General features: G+C 39.6%; 1 protein-coding gene across 12 annotated transcripts in view; it reads right to left on the minus strand.

Annotated features, from left to right (window-relative positions):
- The window catches only part of trpm3 (transient receptor potential cation channel, subfamily M, member 3), a 149,098-nt gene that overhangs the window by 51,319 nt on the left and 76,463 nt on the right, over positions 1-21,316 (minus strand). For all 12 annotated transcript variants that reach the window (XM_077600296.1, XM_077600299.1, XM_077600290.1 and 9 more), the window contains 7 exons: positions 20,762-20,841; positions 13,889-14,090; positions 11,595-11,808; positions 11,365-11,489; positions 10,627-10,798; positions 1,700-1,874; positions 1,263-1,386 (listed from right to left, as the gene is read on the minus strand). In XM_077600296.1, coding sequence (XP_077456422.1) covers positions 1,263-1,386; positions 1,700-1,874; positions 10,627-10,798; positions 11,365-11,489; positions 11,595-11,808; positions 13,889-14,090; positions 20,762-20,841 — 1,092 coding nt within the window. The remainder of the gene's footprint in view (positions 1-1,262; positions 1,387-1,699; positions 1,875-10,626; positions 10,799-11,364; positions 11,490-11,594; positions 11,809-13,888; positions 14,091-20,761; positions 20,842-21,316) is intronic.

A 21,316-nucleotide genomic window follows, 5' to 3' on the forward strand; every position in this document is an offset into this window, starting at 1 on the left:
GTGATGCAGCAAACATTGAATAGTTCTGCACAAGGCATATTCTCACACTGGCCATTAAAACAAATTCCTGTCAGAAGTTGATTTTATGTGACTGACAGCTTTCCGAAGGGAGCTGAGAGATGGATGTGTGTGATGAGTGCACTCAACAGGATGTGCTTATGCCATGAACCTTGTATAAACCCACCCTGTGCGGTCAATTTGAGGTATAGCAGTTCATTCATTCATTCATTTTCTGAACCACTTTATCATCGCAAGGATCGTGGGGGTGCTGGAGCCCATCCCAGCTGACTTGGGCCAGAGGCGGGGGACACCCTGAATCGTCGGTGGCCAGCCGATCGCAGGGCACAAGGAGACAGACAACCATTCACACTCACACCCATATCTAGGGGCAATCTAGAGTGTCCAATCAATCAGCTTGCCATGCATGTTTTTGGAATGTCGGAGGAAACCAGAGTACCTGGAGAAAACCCACGCAGACCCAGAGAGAACATGCAAACAACCATACACCCCCGAGCCGGGTATAGCAGTTCAGATACCGTTTAATTGGACAGGCAGATTTTAGTAGCATGTACAGTAAAATAGATGTTAAAAAAAAATAATAAGACGTATAGGCAACAGGGTGGACGACTGCTTTGTTCAAATCATGGGGGGTTCAGACATTTCTGTGTGGTGTTTGCATGTTCTCTCTGTCTCCCTGTGTGGCTTTTCTCTGGGTACTCTGGTTTCCTCCCACATCCTAAAACATCTGTGGTAGGCTGGTTAAACACTCGAAATTGTTCCTCTAAGTATGAATGGTTGTTTGCCTTGTTGTGCCCTTGGTTTGGCTGGCAATCAATTTAGGGTGTTCCTCGCCTAATGCCCACAGTTGGCTGGGATAGTCTCCTGCACCCTCGTGCCACTTGTAAGGATAAGCGGTAGTAGGGGGAATAGAATGTTTTTTGTTTTCCAAGATAAGAATTTCTTGTCAATGTCTCAGTCAAATGTTGGTTGAGGATATTCGGGTCTATGCTAATGATGTAGAGGTTCACTCGCCTGACTTTGGTGTGGACAGACGTGGGGTCGATTCCCGCTCAGTGGCGGTATGATTGTGAGTGTGAATGATCGTTTGTCTTTCTGTTTGCCCCACAACTGACTGGCGACCAATCTAGGGTACAGTCTGCCTTTCGCCCAAGGTTGGCTGGGATAGGCTCCAGCAATCACTGCAATGCTTACGAGGAGGCACTTTATGGAAGATGGATGGGTCTATGTTACACAACACTCACCAGCTCCTTCTTTTTCATGCACTCCATTAGAATGATGAACAGATGTTGTGCCTGTGTGCGGCTGTAGGTGAAAGTTTTCTGGATGGTCACCAGCAACTGGTCTCTCAGAGACTCATTAATTATGCTGAAAGAGAAAAAACAAGGAGAATAAGAAAGAACAAAGTGAGGGGAACTGAACACTGCAAGATAAACTAGTAAAAACTATTTTGCAAGCTGGGTCTCCTGAGAAACATTAAAATCAAACGTTAGCATATTTTGCACTTATGTTTTTAATTAGCTGGAAATGTTTTTATTTTAATAATAGTTTGTCCTTAATTGCACTCATTTACATTGACTTGGACGACAGTTTTCGACTACTAAGAAAATTTAGTCACTCATTGTCTCCCACTGACTGCGGCAGACGTCCAAGGTCCAAACGTTATTCTTTAAGCGCATACCCTCCTTCCTCCGAGTATTTGTGACCAAATGCCAAAATGTCGGAGGCTCTGCCGCTGCCGTCGCACACCACTACAGGGACCGGTGGGGTGTCCCTGAGGTACTCCAGCACGATGGAGATCACATTTGGGCCTCCTTCCACAATGAGAGCCACCACTGGCACACCCTGACCAATTCCTGACAACAATGATAAAAAGAAGAACAAACAATGAGGAAAAATGATATGACAGATCAATATTCATTCATTCATTTTCTGTACCACTTATCCTCACAAGGGTAACAGGGGGGCTGGAGCATGTGCCAAACCGACTATTGGCAGTAGGCGGGGACATCCTGAAATGGTTGCCAGCCAATCGCAGGAAATTCACAATCACACAAATACCTACGGAAAATTTAGAGTAGGACAACCAGCCTACCATGCATGTTTTTAGGATGTAGGAGGAAACCAAAATCCCCCGAGAAGACACACACACCGGCATGGGGAGAACATGCAAATTCCACACAGGAAGGTCTGGACCCACCAGGGATTGAACCCTTGATCTCAGATTTGTCAGGCAGACGCGCTAACCACTTTGTTACCATGCTAACCACTTTGTTACCATGCTAACCACTTTATTACATTGCTGCCCCCATATGAATGCAACACATTCCTACTACAAATTAGGGTTACCACAAACTATAATTTTGTTAATTGATTAATCACTGGGGCGGCACAGTAGATGAGTGGTTTGTACGCCAGCCTCACAGTTTTGAGAATGGTTCATCTCCTTTTGCCCTGTGATTGGCTAGCAACAAATTAGTGGTTTCCCCACCTGCTATCCAACATTGGCTGGGATAAACTCCAGCAATCCCGCAACACATGTCAGGATAAAGGACCGAAAAACGAATGACTGATTGGATTAATCACTCATTTAAAATGTTTTAACGTAAAAAAGAAAAGGAGAAAAGTTTGTTATTTTAGTATTTTTTATTTACTTTTCCTAAAAAAATGATTAAAACTAATGAAAGAAAGCATCACTGATTTTTTTTTCAAATAAAAAAGTACAAATAAATATGAAACATTGAAAAAAAACATATTTTATTACGTACATTTTTTTTAGTTCAACAAAGTGTCTGAGCGATTCATCAAAGTAATGGTCAATTAATTTTATAATTGATTAGTAGTCGGTTAATGGCAGCTCTCTCATTAGTAGAATAGTTGAACCAAGTAAGAAGCAAAACCCTCCCACTTAAATCGCTCTTGCAAGTTAATGCTGAGTCAAGGAATGCAGAGCACATTAAGAACAAACACTTTTCGAACACATTTCAAGCCAATCAGTTCCACTGGCTTTTTCCAAGTTTTCACGGTAAACTCAAAAGAGTAACACTTCAACAATTCAAAATTCTAAGTAAAAAGCCTTCAGTTTCATAAGTTTGAACTCACATATTGACTAAATTGGACTTCAGGAATAATCTCATCACAGCAGCCACTAGTTTGCTAAAGCCATATAGTTAAGCCTTATTTGTTGTTTACTGTGTGAAAAGTTGATTATTATTAAGATATGAATTGTAGTTGGGTCTGGTATGTCTAAATCAGTGAGTTGTCTAGTGTTCATTGTCAATAGTTAGAGCTCGATTCAACAACAAAAAATCACGCATATGCAGGACCTTGATCTATGTTACTTGGTAACATCATTGTCTATGAGAAAAATTCATTAACAAGCTAAATGGACAATTATGGATTTCTCAAAAAGATATTAACACAATATATTGAACCCGAACATTGTCTTCATATTATAATATATTGATAAATAGATGAGATTGCCTAGCTCTCGTGAGCACAACTAGGAATGTTTGGAGCACATGAGTTTATGGGTATATGTTCTTAGCCTGCATATTTAGTGGTCTCTGTCCAAACCATTCCCTAAACCCATCACCCTTTTTGTCCTGTTTGACTCTTCTTCAAAAGCTGTGCATTTTTTGATCCATCCATTCCCACATCCTCACCCCAGTTCTACATAATTCACGCAACCTCTCTCATGTAGAAAAACTGTGACATTTTGTTTCACACATCCTCGCAAGCGGGACAGTTACATAAAGGAATATTTTAGGGCCCCTCGTCTACTTCAAAGAGTGGATACGTCACAAGAGAACACACACGCAAGGCGGAAAAAGAAAAAGAGGAAGAAGAATAGCAAGAATGGACTCTTCCACGTTGCTGTTTAGGCAGTTTTGACGACTGCAGAGGCAATGTTGCGGTATCAAAAAATAATTATCATTAAAGTAAAAGTCACCATGTGGCACATCTGTGGTAGGGTTTAATAGTGGCAAAAGTATGCACACTCAAAAACATACACAAACCCAGGAGATAATACTGGGCAGAAATGTTCTATGATTCATTTTAGCTGTTTGTGAAGCACTGTACATTTATTTCATTGCCATTGACGGTGATTGAAGTCCATCATTTCACCAATGAGTTCACTGATTGGAAATATCTACGAAAATGACAGAAAACTCATGAACAGAATTTATTTATTTTTTATTGCTAAGGCGGCAGAACACCCTTACATTTATCATGTGCTGGGATTCATTGGAGGTCATACAGCTTTAAAAAGTTTTCATCTTGGAAAAATATTGCACACAATCTTTTTGGTGCAAGGCTGCAGTTAATGATTCAAGAATTTTAACCCTTACACTTGTAGACACAAAAGAAACACAAATTGAAAGACTGGTTTTCCAAACATTATGATAATGCTAGTAATGCTCATGTGTGTAAATATTTTATATTTATTTATTATAGAGATAACTAAAAAGGAAACTAAAATGTAGTAAAGCAGACACTTGTTCTTATGCAATTTGGGAGTCTGGTTTCAAATTTGACATTTTTTTTAAATTTGCTATGCAAAATATTGCAAAAACAAAGCGATCTTTAAAAAGTGGGGACATAGCTGGCATTTAACAATTTAGCAATATGTTGCAAAATGAGCTTGTGCCATGTTTTAGATGATAGGAGACACAGGAGACAAACAATAAGGAGAAGGTGACGTGCTGTGTAGCATTATGCTAAAATAAGTCAATTAAGGCAACATAGGGTTGACATCAATTCATAAAAAATTATATAACTATACAAATGATTGAAAAGTTAAACTGATATTGAAGGAAAATATGTCAAATACTTGTAAATACCACTAATATTAGAACGTCAAAAGGCAATTTCCATCAAAACTAAAGTTTATAACCCTAAAAACGAAAGCATCTTTGAAATCAGTCATGCAAATAATAATGAAAAAAATACTACAGAAAATATACAAATACTTTTAAATATTTGAAAAAACTAAGGAAGTTCACCATTCCTTTAAAATGTTTTAAATAAAAGAATACAAAATAAATTCATAAAAATGACGTGCTGTTTTTTTTCTTTTTTTTAATAGAAAAATATCTAAATGATGAATAAAATGTATCAAATGAAAAAGGTAAGAGAATATACACTTTTAAATCATTGGCAGTTACTGATAGCAATAGACCTCCAATCAATGTTAACATGAGTTGAAGGCATTAAATAATCATGTTTCAGTGGGTTTGATTACTGCCAACAAGCCAAAATGGATTGAACATCTATCAGCGTTATTGGCACCCAGGGAGTTACTTTATAAAATAATTAAGCTGTTGGACCATTGGGAAGAATTATATTTTTGCTAAGTTTGAATGTTGCAAATAGTCTCATCTCATTTTCTGAACCACTTTATCCTCACTAGGGTCACTATCCTAGCTGACTTCGGGCCAGAGGCGGGGACACTGAATTGGTTGCCAGCCAATCGCAGGGCACAAGGAGACAAACAACCATTCATCCTCGCACTCATACCTAGGGGCAATTTAGAGTGTCCAATCAGCTTACCATGCATGTCATTGGAATGTGGGTGGAAACCGGAATACCCGGAAAAAAACCCACGCAGGTCCAGTGAGAACATGCAAACCCCACACAGGTGGTCCGACCTGGATTTGAACCACTCGCTCCACCGGGCCGCCCTGTTGCAAATAGTAATAAGCCTAAATGACTGTGCGGTTAATGTAAAAAACATTCATTTTTAGGTTCATCTCTCACCATCAATGGAAGCCAACAAGTAAATTTATGAACTTATGTTAATGCTGTTGATGTTTCCTTACATTTAGTTTTGGAAGGGCTAATTTGGCTACATTACTGTGGACGATATAAAGACTTCATTATTTAGACATTAATCTACTGTACATGGGTTTCTCCATGGAGGAGGTCATGATCTCATGGATAATCGACAACAGGAGCTTTGATGCCTTTTGAGATTCAATTACTTTGCCTACTTCATGTTTTTTGTGCGTGTGCCGTGATTAAAGAAACTCCCCATGGAGGAGGGTGAGTGAAGGTTACCAGTGTTAAAGCACATATAGCTCATATACTACAACGCATTTGTGTCACTCTGATATTCCTGGAAATGGAAGTGAAATTGGAAGCACAAGCACTCACAGTGGCTCCTTCTTTCTGCTAGACTAGATTTGAATTTTACGAAATTTTCTTTTGTTACAAGAGCTTCTAAGGAGAATATGGAATATCGCTGCAAATCCTATGCATTTTTTTCTTCAGGTTTATGACAGAAGTTAGAAAAAAAACATTTATGGATGAGCTGGCCTTTCAGCAGTCGCCTTTTTGCTATTTTTCACTGAAGGCTCATCAAGATAATGTGTCATCTCCGTCAAGCCATGTGATCAGCTCCAAGCTTCTTTTTCACTTGGCATTCGTGCTTTCCCCTGTAGCTCACCCTGTCAGATCTGTCTTGTCTGCTTCTTTTCCTTTATTCCCTGTGACTTCTTCACTTTCTTACAGTAAATCATTGCAAAGCAACATTTTGAATGCCGCCTAACAACATTCTTAATCCATGTTTTTTCTATACTACCTCTACATTTACATTACTGTATATCCAAAGTCACGATAGACGTTTGCTCGAAACATTGACATGACGTGACAATGCGATATTTGCCAATATTACAAATTCAACCTTGATTTGATTTCCATTCACTCCAATGATTGAACCGCTGTCTTCTTTAATGTCAGTCAATTAGTTAAGAGCAGAAGGATAAAAGTTTAAAATGTAAATACACATTAATTTTGTCTTTGGTGACATCGTGGCGAGGAAATGCGGAGTTGGACCCAATTGCAGGGAGGCAGGCAAGGACGAGAGAAGTAGTGCTCAAACAAAACTTTAGTAAATTTAACAGGAGCCAAAGAAAGTAACAAAACATACACAGAAGAGAAAATGAAATATTAATCCAAACCAAACCTAACAGTCTTCTTGTGGCCATGGGTCCATTGTCTGCGATATTCGAGGGATTACTGTACTCGCCTGTCTAAGCGTGGGATGGAAACATGTCAGGTAACAAAACGACCTAAAAATCACTGTTGTCTGTTCTAAACGAATCAGTCAAAACATAGGCTTTGTTCTTGTTTTTGAAAGCATGAGGACGGTCAAACTTGTTGATTAAAGCTGGCTTTACCATGAAGCCAGGTAGAAGCATTCCCACACATGATGATGATTCACACTTTCAGTTAATCTTTGAACAGAAATGTCCGGGAAGGCACCCGCTTCCAAAAAAACCTGTTGCTGCCTGTTCCGAGCGGGGCAGGCCTCGCTCGTCGCCGGCATGGACCACCGCATCGCCTGCCGACGCGGCCGGCATGCGCCACCGCATTTAAACTCCTCAGCGGAGTCCAACTGTCCAGGGAGCTCTATTTTCAGATAATTGCAATGACGTCAGCTCACTGTCCGGACTAAAATGGAATCTCAACTTCCATGTTGCTCCAACTCGACGTCTCGCCATCCTCGCCGGCCAAAGTATTCTGTTTTCGGACAAGGCCTATTCCATCTGTCGTAACGTCACCCAGGGCTCGTATTTCTAAAAAAAAATCCCCCTTCGCCTGTACTCTCTGCCGTCCAATTCCCCGAGCAAGTTTTATTTTCAAATAAGCGCCAACGACGTCAGCCCACTACCCAGACTTAAATGGAATCTCAACTTCCACATTGCTCCGCCTCAACGTCCCGCCATCCTCGCCGTATTGTCGCATTTCTGATAAAAATCCACCCTCACACGGGCTCCCGGCCACTCAGAGAGCTCTATTTTTGAATAAAAAAGACGGCCACCGCCCACTGCCCGCCATTTTTTTTCCTCAGTTGACCTTGACCTTCTTCTTCTTCTGTCTTCTGCCCTTTTCCTAGTGGCAAGCGGAAGACAGGAGAGTGGCAAGCGGAAGACAGGGAAGTGGCTTCCTCTTGCGAGTTTGAGTGTGGATTTTCACATTTTTATGACCTTTTTTCCTGAAAAAGTAGTGAAGCCGCGAAAGTTGAAGCCGGGAAGTGAAGAAAGATCACAATCCTCATTCCTTGAGTATTCTTTTCACCAAATATTTTTTTTAGCTTTTACTCGAAGAATATTAGTTTGAAGTAATGCTACTTTTGCTTGCGGGAAATCTTTGGCTACTCTACCTACCTCTGTTAAAGATATGCTGTATGTGTTAGTCGTGGCATACCTTAGACAATTTGATAAAAAGCAAGTTTAAAATTCAGCATCCCACTTCCTGGTGATTGTGTGGCAACTGGACGTCCCTTTGCCTTCCCAGCCCCTTTTGTATGATTCCAGGCATAGGATGACAAAGGGAAGTCCACAGGTCACAAGACTGCAGCCATGAGCAGAAAGAAAGTACGCATAATATGGTGTTAAACACAGATATTTTACAAGAGAGGAAGCAAAATATGCTGTCGTCAAAGATATGGTGCAATATTATTTTCACCTACTGATGCGTCAGCAGTAGATAATTGATGATATAGTATCAAAGCGCTTTTAGTGCCTTGAACGTGCAAAGGTGTTATACATGTATAACTCAATTTACCATTTAACTTTGCTCTCTGGCTTTGAAAATAATGGATTCATATCAGCAAAACCCTTCAGATATTACAAAATGTGTTTGTGTGTGTTTTTACAACAAAAGTAGGGAATGGCAAATAAATCAGGTTGCTGTCCCTGACACTTTGTAAACATTACGGCGATAGAGGCTGTTGAGAAATATATTTAAAGTGGGAATCAGGCAGGGGGGCTTGAGTGTGGTTCCACCTTTTTTGTCTGAGTGTGAAAAAGCATATGAGGGGGGAGAAAAAGGAAGCAAAATGCATTTTGTGTTTGTGAAGGTTCATTTGGTTTCCAGCTAAGGTATTAAATGGACATTGAAAACTGAGAAATACAATGTGACAGCGACTGCATACCAATTGAAGGCCATAAACACAAGTAAAAACGAGCGCATGTCTGCAAAATATGCATTATAAAATGTACACACAAAGAATATGTAGAAACTACAAGTATGGCTGCCATAAAACTATATTTTCGATAGTCACTTAATCGATGATTATTAATCACGTAATTTAACGTAATATAACGGTGAATTTAACATTTTTGCTGTAAATGAGGATTGGGAACCAAACATGGGAATGAGAAAAAAAATGGATATTATGCAACTATGTAACTGTATCATTGTTTTTTTTTCATTGATTAGTGCACTACAGAAACAAGAGAACATCTACTGGGAGTTTTACTTAAAACAAACACATTAATAAACCCATTGGGAAGATGGCAACCAATTCAAGGTGTGCCCAGACTCCTGCCCATAATTACATTGGATGGGCTCTAGCACCCCCGCAACCCCCTCTTAAAAAAATGGCACAGAATATCGACAAATGCATGAAAAAGTGAAAAAAGTAAACATTTTTTCATCTTTTGTTTCTTCTTTTCAAAAATCTCAAACAAATACTTTAATTTTTGCACTATAAGAAAAACATGACTATAACATGTACCCAGAATTTGACCAAAAAACGCGACTTATTTAAAAATAAGCTACATTGAAAAATAGGGATATTCACACCAAAAGACAGAAAGATCAATTGGCCTATAGATCCATGAAACCCACAAGAGACTATAGATAGCAAAGCGAGGGGAAAAGTAGAGGCTTACAGTCTGAAAAATATGGTACAGTTAAATAATTAATCATGAAATCTGGGGCTGGATTTTGATTTTTTTTATTATTATTATTATTATAAGCTCTTTATTATTCACTCAAAATTTTCAGTTTTTAAAAAAAGCATTTAAGATAAACAAACTTTTTCAATCCAGGAAAAAAAAGGGTTAGGATTCATAAATAAAGAAAAAAAATGCATGTAAACACTATTTTTCTTTGAATTAAAATGTTTTCTTTGATAGAAGTGTATTTTTTTGTTTTCTTTTGTTTTTGAAGCAACATTTTTGAAGAAGTTTATTCAATCCAAAAAATATTTTGAATCAAATAAATAACACCATGAAATTATTGAAGCAACATTTTTGGGTGAATGATAAAGGAGACGTCTGGCAAATGAGTGGTTAGCGCGCCAGCCTCCCAGTTCTAGGGTACTAGGTTCAATCCCAGGACGGTCCGCCTGGGTAAAGTTTGCATGTTCACCCTGGGCTTACGTGGATTTCCTACGGGTATACCGATTTCCTCCCACATTCTAAAAACATGCATGGTAGACTGGTTGAAAACTCTAAATTGCCCCTAGGTATGAGTCTGAGCGTCAATGATTGTACGTCTCCTAGGTTCCAGCAACCCCTGCGACCCTTGTAATGATAAGCAGTTCAGAAAATGAATGAAACTGCCAGTCAAAATTAGTTGGACGTCTATGGCTGCCCATTCATTAGGGATAAAAAAATATCCTGAACAGAGCATGTGCACCGTAAGTATCGCATCAAGTAATTCATCAGCCTGCGGCAAAATAGTACAATTTAAACTCAATTAACCCACTGGGTTGTTCATGGATTATAGAGTCATCAAGCAGTTCAATGTACTGTGCCAATGACTCGGACAAAAGCAGGCCAGTCGAATAGCGTATGTGTGCTAATCACTTACGTGTGTTGATTTTCTGTAAGGAGATGTGTTTCTCTAACTGTCGGCGCAGTTTGACCTCTGCGCCGTACTTCCCTGTGGTGCCGTTGTCGGCCAGGATGAAATGTGAGTGGAGACTATTCAGGACCGTCAGCTTGCTCATCGGGTTGGACATAGTCTGGTAAGGACGCACCACCTGCAAAAATAAAAACATAGTCTTTACCCATTCCTACATATGACATCTTTGAAATTTTAAATACTACATATACAGATTATTCAAACCGGCACGTTTTTTGTCACTTTTCTAGTCCTGGGACCAAATTGAGATGAATTTCATTATCACCAGTCATTTTGAATAAAATTAATGTAAGATCCAAGTTACGATTTTTTAACGTGCATCTTTTTTTCCTATAATGGAATAGCAAAACCCTTTGATAATTAAAATTGCTACTGCAATATAGGAAAAAAGATCCACATTAAAAAATCGTAACTTTTATCTTAGATTATTTTTATTCAAAATTACTGGTGAGAATGAAACTAATATAAGAGGCATGTTCTTCTTTAAAAAGGTAAAGTGAAATTAAAATTTTATTTTGGGTTCTTAGTTGTTTCACTGTTGTTTCTTGTGACTTGGGAACATTTGTTTCATTACACATCAATTTTTAGACAAAATATCCCTCAATTCGGAATCACTCCCCTTTTATACAGGGAGCCAAAAATAGTATTGGTGCAGCACAAGTTGATTTTCTTTTTATTACTTACATCCTTGCCAACCAGATCCTCCTGATTTTCCACGATGCCCCAGGGCGCTATACCAATAGTGCAGATCTTCCCCCTTGACTTGGAGGCATGGTCTTTTAGCGCATCACCCACATGGCGAATAACTCCTGTTTTGTATGTGTGAATAAGGACCAAATGGGGGATAGGGAACAACATTTTTCACCATATTGACAATCTACTGATGCACATTCAATAACTCATAATATTTGTACCTGTATTGACCCCTCCGGTGAAAATCCAGGCTCCGGTCGTCATGGCAGCCTTTATCAGTCCTTTGCCAAACACCTGCTTGAGTTTGGGCTGTAATTCAAAATTTTGCAACCCTCCATGGACTGAAATGAGCAGCTTGGGAAGCTCCAACTGCCACTCCTTGGTCATCAAATGCAGCAGTAGGTCCGGCTTGGTGTCATAAGACACTCGCACGTACTATGCACAGAGAAGGATATGTGTAATAGATCATAGTGAGTGTTTTTTTAAGCTACAAACATGGGAGACAGATGTTTTCTGTAATTAAAGGCCAAATGAATTAGGAAAACATCTGTTTCCCTATCAATTTTATCCTCAGACAGAATATGACATATGCATGGGATGAATAATTCAAACATGAAATAAATGAGCAACTATGTATACGTATCCCTATAATAATTTATGCACAATGCATGGGCGATTCAAAGAAAAGTGACATTGAGTGGAAGGATCACACGCAAAAGTCATTTGAAACAAACTCATTGCACTTAATTATCTTCCAATTCCACAGATTTAATTGATTATGCTGCCTTGTGTTGCTTGGATGATGGATAGTGATTCATAATGGTTTAAAGTGTTTTGTTTGTTGTTGTCATTTGTAGCTGAAAATTGAATGATCATTTTTATTTTCCATACGGCTTATCCTCACTAGTGTCGCGAGGGTTGCTTGAGCCTATCCCAGCCAATTATAGGCATCAGGCGGGGGACACTCAGGATAGGTGGCCAGCCAATCACAGGGCTCCTTGAGAAAGACAACCATTCATGCTCACGCTCATACCTAGGGGCAATTTAGAGTATCAACGAGCCTACCATGCATGTTTTTGGGATGTGGGGGGAAACCAGAGTACCTGGAGAAAACCCAAGCAAGCCTAGAGAGAACATGCAAATTCCACACAGTAAGGACCTGAGATTGAAGCCTCAAACTCAGAACTGTGAGGCCGACACACTAACCAATTGTTCCAGCGGTCTGACTCAAAAGACATCTCATCTAATTTCTCATCTTATTTTCTTAACCGTTTTATCCTCACTAGGGTCGCGGGGGGTGCTGGAGCCTATCCCAGCTGACTTTGGGCCAGAGGCGAGGGACACCATGAATTGGTGGCCAGCAAATCGCAGGGCTCCTTGAGACAGACAACCATTCACACTCACACTCATACCTAGGGAGAATTTAGAGTGTCTAATCAGCCTACCATGCAAATCTTTGGAATGTTGGAGGAAACCGGTACATGCAAACTCTAAACAGGTGGACCAACCTGGATTTAAACTAAGGACTCCAGAGCTGTGAGGCCGGTTGCGCTAACCACCCAGCCGTCGAGCCGCCCTCAAATGACGTTTTATCATATTTCAAAATACCAGACTCCAATTGGTCTAATTTTTGTGCAAGGTGGATGGTAGGATTCCGAGGCCAAACTCAGAAAACATAACATTGCTGTGTAATGGTAGATCATCTGGATATTTCCATCCTTCTGCTGTGAATTTAGATGTGTTTATTGATCTCCAATGCATTTGAACTGACAGCCCTTGTAGTTCAAAGAGATTGGATGACTATCCCAATGGCAGCCAATGAGTTAGGAAGATCGAAAAGTTCTTTTGAAAAAGACTGAAGTTGCTAAGAATCTACATCAGCTGCCTGTTTGCAATTTGGATGGTGCTGCAAATGCATGGCAGTGGACTAAACTGGTTGGTGTCCACGTACAGGTAATAGATGTGAAGGCAGCGGAGAAAGAATCAGAGAATGACTCAAAAGTGGCCTTTCGCATGAAGTCAGATGGGTTAGGCTCCAGCAACCCCTGCAACCCTTTCGAGGATGTGCGGTATGGAAGATGATTGAATGAAGGATGATGAATCAATTAAATATAATGACAATAATGGTTAGGTCTGAACTGGAACTGATCACGCAATAGTGTGCAGTAGTAAATGAAATTCAATGGCAACTTTTGTTTGAGGAATAATTTTAAAAGTAAAATGAAATGCATTCAAACGGCTCTTCGTTTCATGCTTGAGAAATGTACAATCAGTTGTTCCTCCAGAAGAGCTAAATTTATCTGCCAGTGTTGTTAGTTGTCACTAAAGGTGGTTGCAAAGTCAAGTTTGGTCAAAACTTGCAGAATATGTTTTCTCTTCATTATTTAATTTCTAGGAGATAAAACATCATAGTGAAGCAGATTATATACGGTTTGTCATCGTAAAGTTGAGTTTATTCTCTTTGTGATTATGCTAAAACCTCCACTTTATAAAATGTTTCTATGTTTTATGTCACCATGGCTTTGTTGGAATGTCCTCCTCCCTGGAACTCAATGGTGCCGAATGCATCAGTGGGGCTGAGCTGGGTATGTTTGCTGATGGACCATTTCTCCGACAGACTGTCATTCTTGGCTGGCCGCTCCTTATTTTCATTGTGACTGGATGAAATTCCAGGGGGAAGACCTACATGTTGTCCTATCAGGCGTCCACAGCAACACCTGCATAGAGGAGAACAAAGTCATAAGTGAAAAAAATTGGACTCGTGCAGTGGATGATCATGTTTCAGTCCCATTGAATTTATACACAAAGTATTCATGGACATAATATATTAAAATTAGTCTACGATTCAGATATTTTTTAGTCCAGAAGAGAATGCCTCTGTGTGTGTGTGTGCATGTGTGTTAAAAAGAGAAAATAGAGAAAAAAACACTAATTTTATTATATTTTTAAAGAAATTAACAATAAATATTGATTGATCTTATTAGTGTATGTTCAATCTTTCATTGAGGACTGATTTAGTTTCAGCAAGAGAGATGACGTCGACACACTTGATTTACTGTCACGGGCCACACAAAATGATGTGACTAGCCTGATCTGACCCTTGGGCTTTGAATTTGACACCTATGCTTCAGATGCACTCTATTACAAGATCTGTGTAATCTGATTTGCTGTTCTGAACTCTCCCTATTCCTCTTGGCAGCACCCCACCGCGACCCTAATGAGGATAAAGCGGTTCAGAAAATGAGATGAGAACTTTTTCAGATGGCTTGTATTGAACGAACATCTTTTATTTGCATCATTTGATCGTTGCCAGACCTCCCGCTCAAATTGGATTGAGTCTACTGTGGCAGCTAATACGTATGTCGCTTTCTGGGGGAAAAAAAGAAAGAAAATATGTCCTCTCTGCGGGAGATAGGACTGCAAAAGAAAAAAAAAGATGTTTACTTGCAGTGTAAAGGTTTTCTGCATTTTGGTTCCAGGTTGCAATTAGCTAAATTTCAATGTCTTGTCTGTGTCTCTCAAGCCAAGCTGCCTGCTCCTCTTTTAGTTCTCATCCCACTGATGGAGATGCTCAAGCACAACATCCATTTTGCAGTTGCCCCCTGTGACTTGGTCACCCACTACATCCAGCTTGCTTTAGACCTCTCTGATCTGCAAAGTTCAAATTTTGGTTGAGCATTCCACCAAGTACTAAATGGCAGCTCATCCAAATCATGGTGTACCACCATCGCCTTCCAAAAATAGGCTAGGTTTCTGCCAACTCCAAAAACCATAAATCCCACCAACATGAATCTAACCAGCCATCTTCCACATTCTGGATATACAGCTTCGGCAGGCACACGATCTTCTATTTGTTCCAGAAATCCACAGTGTACCTGACTGGGAGTGTTCCACTGCAGCTGCTTTTATTGTCATTTTTTTTGTCAGGTACGTTGATGGTCTATGTCAGGGGTCGGGAACCTTTTTGACGAAGAGAGCCATAAACAATTCATATTTTCTAATGTTATTCCTTGAGAGCCATACTCCGAATTTAAAAGTCAAAATACATGTAAAGGGGTGTCTTTTATTTTAGTAATTTCACCACTTTTTTAAAGTGGAAAAAAAGAATACTTTTGACAACATTCTTATGCAGTTGCTAATCAATGAGAATATGCATTCTAGCAGAGTCTAATGCAAAAAAAGAAGACAAAAGCAGCACTGGACGTAGTATCTCAGTTCTGTCACCAGCGGGTTCTATATTTTAGCTCACAGGTTAGCAAAGAGCCAGATGCACCCATCGAAAGAGCCACATGTGGCTCCCGAGCCATAGGTTCCCTACCCCTGGTCTATGTTATGAATTTGATAATTCCAGTTCAAAGAAAAAACAGATTGCAGCTCATCTCCCAAAAAAGAGACAGCACACAGGCGATGTGCAGAGGTCTGTGGGGGTAATCTAGATGGGGATATAAACATAAGAGTACGCAAAAAAGAAGGCAACCAGAAAATACATGGAAATCCCAATTTGGGTAATATAGGCCACACTTTTACGATAGAAAATGGGTTAGGGTTAATATTGAGGCTTATGTGACCAAAAATGTGATATCCTAATGTGGTCACCAGGTCACACTGCTATGCTAATCCTTTAAATCAGGGGTAGGGAACCTATGGCTCGGGAGCCACATGTGGCTCTTTTCATGGGTGCGTATGGCTCTCCGTTAACATGTGAGCAAAAATATGGAAACCGCTGAGTCCCGAACGCACCAATAGGAGCGTTACGTTGGCCCTGTGGTGTTGACGGAACCTTTAGCGCCAGTTTAACTATAATATTTTTTATTGTGTGGGTTTTTTGGGGTCCTTTCAACACTTAAAGTACAAAAAGTCTCAGAATTATTTTAACCACATGATTACACTGTTGCTAGCGGGAGGATCAACGAGAGTGTGCGTTCACAAGGGAGTCTAAAAGAAGAAAAAAAAAAGATTATAGCGGCAGTAGAGGTACATTTTAGCTTGCAGGTTAACGGTGAGCCATATGCACCCAACAAATGAGCCACATATGGCTTGCGAGCCTGCATTAGAATCTTCTGCATGCATACTCTTATTGATCGTGATTGATTAGCAACAGCGTAACAATTCAAAAAAATTCTTAGACTTTTTGTACTTTAAAATTTCACGTTTTGGCTTTTAAATTCCGAATATGGCTCTCAAGGAATGACATTTCTTTACGGCTCTCTATCTCAAAAAGGTTCCCGACCCCTGCTTTAAATGGTATGATGTTGGGATAGTTTTTTTTTCAAATAGCAATACAGTGGTACCTCGACATACAAGTAAAATTTCGAGCAAATAATTATCTCTAGATACGAGACAAATTTCGAGATACGAGAAAGCCAGGTGGGCAAGACATGAGAGGCTGTTTATGATTTTAGCACACTGTCTTTTTTTCCGCATGTCTTCCGTGTATAACAGATATCTACGAGCACTGGACGAAGCGTTGCATTTTTTTCAGGGTTTTTTTTCCGTCACTCAGCGCGAATGGCGGAGCGATCACTAATACGAGGAGTATATGTTACTTCTCATTGGCAAGTGGTCGTGCGTTATCCTATTGTGAGGACATTTGTGTGCATCATTTTCGGAATATTTTGAAGGGAATACAAAAGCAAACAGCCCATCGATAGTGAAAGTCAGGTTGGAGGCGGGGCAAATAGAGCCAACCTGGGAGAAGAAAGGCATCAAACTTTAATACAAAATTAGAATTAAGTTTAGTGTAAAATTAGATTAAACTTATTTTTGAGTGTGTCTGCATCGTAATCCAAGTTCATGTAAAGAAACGAGCGTGTTGCCGTGCAAAAAGACCCCCCCCTCTCCGCCCCCTCTCTCTGTCCGTCCGTCTCTCTCTCTTTCCCCCCTTCGAAACCTGTATAATTTTAGTACTATTAAACACATTTTAGTAATATTAAACCACTAGTTATGTGTTACTTTGTTAATAGATGGCAAATTAGAAGAAATACAATATTTTTTTCCAATTCAACATCCTGTTTTTTGTGTTTTTTCAGAGGGTTGGAACGAATTAATTTGTTTTTAGTTCATTTCAATGGGAAACGTTTGTTCGAGTTACGAGAATATCGACATTCGAGCTCAGTCCCGGAACGAATTAAGCTCGTATCTCGAGGTACCCCTGCAATAAGCATTTGAATGCGCGTTTTGTTCTTTACTTTATATGTATTGCTGAGGTATCAGATATCAGTATCGGCAAATCCTCAAAATAAGCTAACTTGGACTCAGGTGCAAGAATATGTGATTGGTACATCCCTAATCATTACTTAACTAACTGCGATTGATGTTGCAAATATAATATCCAGCAGGAGGATCCAACTAAAAGTAGAACACCACTGCAGTGTAGAGAAGTTGTGGGAGTGAAACGAAGGGATTCCGAGTCTGGGTTGGCATCAGCCAAGAGAAGAGAGATTTGTCGGCTTTATCTGTACATTTCTGCTTGTTGTTCGGTGACGATAACGGGCACATGGAGCCAAACATCTATCCTTCCCGTCTGACTGATCAACCCATTCCTCACGCTGAGGTTCGTTCGTCTGATGCCAACTCTTCTAACAAGTAACGATGCCTTCACACACTGCTGGTTGCCTTCAGGAACTTGTTCCTTTTCAACGATGGTGGTGCATTGTTGCTCACCATATTTGGCTTTTGTTTGGCAATCCAGTACCAGCCCATCCTAAGATCAGGTTTAGTTACAAAAGAAGCCTGATAAATGTGTCAGAGCAAGTTTGGTTGGTCATAAATGATCATCGTCACCTTAAAATAACTGTCTAAGTAATTTTTCTCTGGGAATTCAACATACGTATAGTTCAGTTTTCTGCTTCCTGAAAAATTGTCTCTAGAAACAAAAGATTACAAATTACGAAACGTGAAATCTAAGGAATTTAAACAGCCTCTAGTAGCATCCAGTATTTTATTTTGAAATTGCCGTGATAGAGTTGCTCTCGCATTGGGACACTTTCTTAATCTTTTTTTTAATCATGGCAGAGCTGCTCCAGTGGCGGCAAGTTTCTGATTCATGTGCCTTTGACCCCCATTTTTCACGAGTTCTAACGTGGTCTCTTCAATTTTTCTTCATGTCCTTCATGAAGCTCTATTCATATATTTGATACAAAATTGGTATAGTACTTTTATCATTTGTAAATGGTTTAGGCTGTAGTATTCAGAAGGTTGGAACGCATTAAACCATAACCCATTCCAATTTCAAATACGTATCTACTCACAGATAATCTAAAGTACGAAACCGACTCTGGAACTCTGGAACGATTGTGTAAATTGAGGTACGTACCTTAATGTACATATCTGATGACAAGTGGAAGGTCTAATCGATGCCAGGAGGCAGCGTGAGGCAATGCCTGGGACATACTTTTTTGTAATTGCACATTCACTCAGGATACAATCTTATGCAGAAGTTTACTTGAAAAAAAAAAATACTATTTACAGTGGTGGCAGAGAGTTGGGGGGAGCGACAGAAAATAAATGAGAAGCACTGCTTTAGTGGTACGTGAAATTAATTTTTCAAATTACTTTTTTTGAGGAAGTGTGTGTCTGCAGCTTACCAGATGGGGGTTAGCTAACCCTATCCCAGTGGTTCTTAACCTGGGTTCGATCAAACTCTAGGGGTTTGGTGAGGCGGTCTCATGGGTTCTGTGGAGCCTCTGCTACGGAGGTCAAGACATGTGGACTCATCATGTCCATTCACAATAACATGCCCTGCCTAACTATCACTGGCTGCACGTGACATTGCTTGGCCAATCAGTGCTGGGAGGAATTTAAATATCTTGAATTTGAAGAAAAAAAACTTTTTATTTTGTGTTAAAGTAGGGCTCGGTGAATGCACATATGAAACTGGTGGGGTTCGGTCACTCCAACGTGGTTAAGAACCACTGCCCTAGCCTCAACCACACCCTATTTCCTCTGGCACATGGTCTGAAGCTAGCCCTATTCATAACCCTAACCCCTGTCGAAGAGGTGTTTAACAGAGAGCTAGGTACGTGGCCATAATTTTTTAAGAACAAGAAATGGTGGAGAAGCTAATCTGGGAGATATATAGTATTACATTAATGTAACGACCTATGTAAATTAGTGTTAGTGCTTCTTTGTGATGTGATTTAGGTAGCATTTTATTTTAGTTTAGCTTTTTATTGTGCAGTATGGCCTGACACGCTCCCATTTCTAGACATGTCACCATCTTGCAAGCCCCAGAGGGATTACATTTTTTTATAATCCACTGCGATGGATTTATGACGTACAGTTCAGTTGCATTCGATTTAAACCACTGGAGATCCACGTTGAATGTTTTAGAACAGTTTTTTTTTTAAACAGTAAAACATTTGTATATAATACTATTCTCCTCAATACTAAATTACGTTACAATTTCCTTCCCAAACTCTAAGCACATTATTGTATAAAAATAAAACCATTGCCGTTTCCGTGAGCATTTCAGCGAACTACAATAACATATTCAAACTCATTGTCAACTCGACTGTCAATGAGAAAAAAAAAAAATGTTTTAGTGCTCTTGACACCACGCTTGATGTCCAATCCATTTTGACTAGTGTTAATCTAGCATCATCAATAGCATCCTTAATGTTGTGTTACTCACAAAACCATTGATTGGCATATGCAAAATCCTATAAACTTCTCAGTTGCGGAATGACGCAATAGAATGTGTCTGTCTTTGGCGTGCGCCAATAAACGCAGGCAAGGACACAGGTGACAGCTATGTTGGGACGAAATTTTCCATAAAAAAGCAGGGGTTATGTAAAACAAGAATTGTGGGTAACATGACAAGAAAAAAATAGATTTTTCCTACTTCGGTTTTCATTATCATTAGCAATTCACACTGCTGGCAACTGTGTGCGAAAGAGAGAGAAATGGAAGGATTATAATTTCAATGGACAGCAAATTATCATGTTTAAGTGTGAGGCTGCCTCAAACATTTAACTCAACTCAGCTGTGTCATATTTTAGCATTGGACGAAAGAAGTTGGACTGAATATTATGTAAAACCATCACTGTTTTCCAAAGCAAAAACTCTACGATTCACTCTCACACTCATACCTAGAAGCAATCTAGAGTGTCAAATCAGCCTACCACGCATGTCTTTGGAATGTGGGAGGAAACCAGAGTACCCGGAGAAAACCCACACCAGGAAAAACATGCAAACTCCACACAGGTGGTATGAAAATAAAGATTAAATCAAATAATAATATTTTAAAATGCATACATCGAAGATTTTAAGTCGAAAATTGCTCTAAATCTATTAATTAAATCATTCGCTGCAATGGATTGAACATCTGTTGCCGTCAATGACAACAAGAGTTAATCATGAACATTTGTAATTTATGAATCGTACTTACCTATGGGGGTCTTTGGCGCTCACAATGATATGGACACACTCCCTCTTGCTGAACGCTCTCTCTATCCATGATTTCTGTGCCTGTGGAACAAGATAAAAAGTTTTAAATGAAAAAACTGGGAAATTCTTACACCATCTGACTTTATTTCTTTGAGACATCACCTTTAATGCAACAAGGCATAATTCAAAACATGGTGTTTTCAAAGACAAGTAATTTGGCAACACGCATACTGTCCATGGGACGCACACCTCCAAACATAATTCACGGATGACGACAGCACACCGAAAAAGTCCACACTAAATTAAGTCCCTCACACATAATTCAAAATCCTGTGATTCAAATGTTTATGTCTTTTAAAGTTGAGTCCAATCTACAGAAAGGAGAAAACTAAAAAGGGAAGTTAGATGCACCGAGGCAGTAAATGATGTTAGTCCATGTGGCATTGCTAAGTGATGTGCAGCCAGCAAAGTGTGTGCCATCTTACTGATATTTTATGCATTCGAGGTAAGATCCTACCTCATTTGAAATAAATTTGCAACTGTTCAGAATCACAAT

The sequence above is a fragment of the Stigmatopora argus genome, chromosome 5 (genome assembly GCF_051989625.1).
Source record: "Stigmatopora argus isolate UIUO_Sarg chromosome 5, RoL_Sarg_1.0, whole genome shotgun sequence".
NCBI lineage: Eukaryota > Metazoa > Chordata > Actinopteri > Syngnathiformes > Syngnathidae > Stigmatopora > Stigmatopora argus.